Source organism: Poromitra crassiceps (genome assembly GCF_964638095.1).
Source record: "Poromitra crassiceps genome assembly, chromosome: 6".
NCBI classification, from domain to species: Eukaryota; Metazoa; Chordata; class Actinopteri; order Beryciformes; family Melamphaidae; genus Poromitra; species Poromitra crassiceps.
Genome location: NC_139627.1, coordinates 61428395 through 61432411, shown reverse-complemented (window position 1 = coordinate 61432411; position 4017 = coordinate 61428395). Strand labels below are relative to the sequence as shown.

The 4017-nt window shown below is 41.0% G+C and overlaps 1 protein-coding gene across 1 annotated transcript in view; it reads right to left on the bottom strand.

Annotated features, from left to right (window-relative positions):
- The window catches only part of ttll4 (tubulin tyrosine ligase-like family, member 4), a gene marked incomplete at both ends in the record, with an annotated part of 44006 nt that extends 42718 nt beyond the window's left edge, over nt 1-1288 (bottom strand). The window contains one exon of the mRNA XM_083638328.1: nt 1278-1288. Within this exon, the coding sequence (XP_083494454.1) occupies nt 1278-1288 (11 nt within the window). The remainder of the gene's footprint in view (nt 1-1277) is intronic.
- Between the last annotated feature and the right edge of the window lie 2729 nt (nt 1289-4017).

The following is a 4017-nucleotide window of genomic DNA, read 5'->3' as shown; positions in this document are numbered from 1 at the left end:
AAATCCAGCTCCATCAGGTCACCGCACGGGTGCTCTGAAAAAGTGTAAAAAAAAGTTTCAGCCCGATCGCATGTAAAACGGCATAACTGTGGCCGGACAAAATTATTGAAAAAGTTATAAAACAGGAAGGCTTAGAAGAGAGACAAAACACTGACTTACTTTAGAGACAACAAGTCACCTGGCCTGTCTGGTCTGGGACGTTTTCCACAATTTATCCTGGGAATGGGGAAAAAGGTCACCGGCATTCAGTAAGGCAGCATATTATGGCAGTTCCCCGTCTCTCTCTTTCTGCCTGTTCACTCTCTCTGCAAAAGTTCCTCTTCTGTATATTACTCTCTCTGGTTCATAATTTTATCCTCTTGTCACCAAGGTGAATGGCATCGTCCTCGCCTCGCTATCAAAATCACTCATATTTTCATTTGTGTATTCTATTTGTTGTGTCTTCACTAGATGTCTTCACTAACAAACCGGCAGAAATAAACCAAAATAACAGCTGATCTGCGGAGTAATCCAGTAATTGTATGTATTTGCTGATGATGTTGCTGCCTCTTGGCCAGGTCACCCTTGTAAAAGAGATCCTGTGTCTCAATGGGTCTTATCTGGTTAAATAAAGGTTAAATAAAAACATAAAAAGATTTGTTTCACCATTTTCTTTCTTGGACTCTGATTCGGGCATTTATGCATTCAGACTGGGAAGTTGGAGACGAGGACTTGAACTCATGAATTCATTAATTATTCATTAATGTACTTTTTTCTGTAATAGCCTAGGCCATAATAATTTGGCATAAGATCTTGATAGCTAGAGGGTTCTTGCAATTTATTTTATTTTTTGTGATTCCCGATCTAAAAAAAACCCCACACACATCTTACAATCTAGACATTTTTAAATGTATTTATATTGAACTAACAACACATTCACCTTTGGAATTTTGAACTAAACACAATCATAATGACAATGCAGGGTTCCCACATCTTAAACATCAAATTCAAGGACTTTCCAGGCCCAATTCCCTCAAATTCAAGGAATCATCATGAATCATGGCATAGTTTGAGACACGGATCAAGGTTAATTACTGTTACAACACTGACAATTTTTATAATGAGAATTCGTAGGCTCACAGACAAGTCTAGTGATTGGTTCAGATACGCCGGTCACTAGTGATCGTTCAGATATGTCTGTTACTAGTGATTTGTTTGGGAAAATCATACAACAAATAATGGAGTGGGAATGATGGCCATTCAGTCTGAATATTATATTGATAGTATTGTTACATCACCACACGGCCATCTTGGTAGGAAAATACCAGGTAAGTGTAATGAATTAACAGGTGATTCCAATCAAATGACACAAACAGCCAATGAGCTGTGTATTGTAGCGCCATATTGGTAGGAAAATACTTGTGACATCATGGGAATACTATGAATATTAAGGGAGAAATACAATGGGAAAGGGTTTGGGTTTCCTCCTGAATGATGGACTATCATGATGAGTCTCTAGGCTATTGTTCTGTTACTGCTAAACAGTTCAGCTCCTCCAGCAGCTCTGCAGCTTCACCTGCTGCTGCTCTCATCACAACACGTGTGCCTGTTCACCTGTGACATTGAACTAAAACTTCTCCCACAAGCAAAGCAACCGAATGGTTTCTCTCCTGTGTGGACTCTGTGTTCATTCAAGTTTCCTTTATCGCGAAAACTTTTAGCACAGTCTGAGCAACTACATGATTTCTCTCCTGTGTGGATGCTCATGTGTCTCTTCAAGTTTGCTTTATCACGGAAACTTTTAGGACAGTCTGAGCATCTAAATGGCTTCTCCCCTGTGTGGACTACCATGTGTTTCTTCAAGTCGCCTTTCTGAATAAAACTTTTAGCACAGTATGAGCAACTGAACAGTTTCTCTCCTGTGTGGATTCTCATGTGTCTCTTCAAGTTCGCTTTATCATTAAAACGTTTAGCACAGTTTGAGCAACTAAATGATTTATCTCCTGTGTGGACTCTCATGTGTTTCTTCAACGAGCTATTAACACCAAAACATTTACCACAGGCTGAGCAACTAAATGGCTTCTCTCCTGTGTGAATTCTCATGTGTGTCTTCAAGTTTCCCTTACGACCAAATGTTTGCGCACACTCGGAGCAACTAAAGCGTTTCCCCCTGGTCTGAGATCTCCTCTCACTTACAAGGACTTCAAAGTGTTTTTCTGAGTCTAACCATGACTGAGGTTGTATAGTCTCCTTGCCATCACTAGTTGGTTGTAAATGACTAGCTGGATCTAAGTTCCTGGCTAGTTCTGATACTCTCCAGTCCTCTCCATCAGCTTCTGTTTTAATATGTTCTGTTGAGCTGCTGGCTAGAGGCTCTGCCTCTCTGTTGTCCTCAGTTTGGCTTTGATGAAGCTGTGAGGACTGCGGTTTCTCTTCATCATCTTCATTCTTCACAGGGACAGGAGTGAATGTGAACTGGGTGATATGGGCTTGAAACTCCTGACTGATGTGTGGGGGCTCTGGGTCCTGCTGAAGGTGCTTTCCCTCCTGAATGGTCCAGAGTTCATCCTGTTCCTCTTTAATCTGTGGGGGCTCTGGGTCCTCCTGGTCCAGACTGGAGCTCCACTCCTGTTGATCAGGGGGAACCTCTTCTCTACAGACCAACAGCTGCTGGACCTTTGGAGGGAAGACTGAAATACAGACATATTCACAGAAAGGAAAATTGTGATGGGTGTTCGAGTAAACCAACACTCGATTAAAAAAAAATCATAATCAAATTATGGACACAATAAAGCCGACCTGCCCTGGTATGCTGCTGAGTCCCTTTCCACCCTAAACAAAGATCCCTCATGTCTAGAAGGGTAAAACTGGCAAATATACTGCTCTGTCGAGCCGGACATGGTCCAGACTTCATGTTCACATAAACACAAACCTGCCTTGCCAGCTCAATCAGATTGTTGCCGGGGGCCGAACAAATATTGTCATGCTGTAACCCATGGATGGGCAACTTTGATGATAGAGAGGGCCACAAAAAATGTCCTCGCTACCAGGTTTTGCTGAGGGCCGAACAGCGCAAAAAATTTGGGGCATTTGAAGCCAGGTTTAGAAGAATAACTCATTTTAAATTAACAGTTGTGATGTCATTATTCAGTCTTAACCACCAATATTTGATCCTTTTCTCACTCACTCCTATGTCACCACCTGCTCTCAGGGCTGGAAATTAACTTTTTTGACCACCATATGGCTGCTAGATTTTAAAGTTACCAGCCAATTAGAATTTCTACTAGCCGAAATGTTTTTCTTGAAATAAACCAGAATATGAGTGGGTTAATTTAAGCATAAGTATCAGTAAGTGGCCCAGGATGATCAAAGCCTGTGTTGAGGGTCACACGAACAAAAATGCACTCTTGAAGCTAAATAAATCCAAAATCAATGAGTTAATTATTTAAATTTCTACTTCAATGAAGCCTTTTAGTCATAAAGATTATTGAAAGATATTCCATATTCCAGACTGAAATGCTATAACAGAAGTAGAGTATTGGCCAGAATGACATGAACATTTGGACACTTATTCAGCGGGTATCTTGCATGTTGCATTCACGTGCACTGTAAAAAAAAAAAAAAAGTTTTGTTTTTTGCAATTCCATCGCGGGCCACACAGGTGCACCCGAGGGCCGCATGCGACCCGCGGGCCGTATTTTGCCCATGTGTGGACTAGCATCACTTTCATCAAACATTTGTGAATGCTTTTATGTTATATTGTTGACAGATTAACCGTGGTATAAGCAGGATAATCAACTCATAGGTGTGCATTTAACAGTTTTAATGCACACCTACTCGTTGATTATCCCTTCCTTAATCAGTGACCACATTTCAACACAACAGCAGCAGAGTCAAATTCCACAAAGTAGATCCTAGAACACTTGATAGCTTTTTTATTTTAGAAATAGATAACTGAAGACGTGCATCAATTTCAAAGCCGATTTCAAAGCTGCTGCCATAGCAATATGGATATCTGGGTCTAACCCCTCCCCCTCC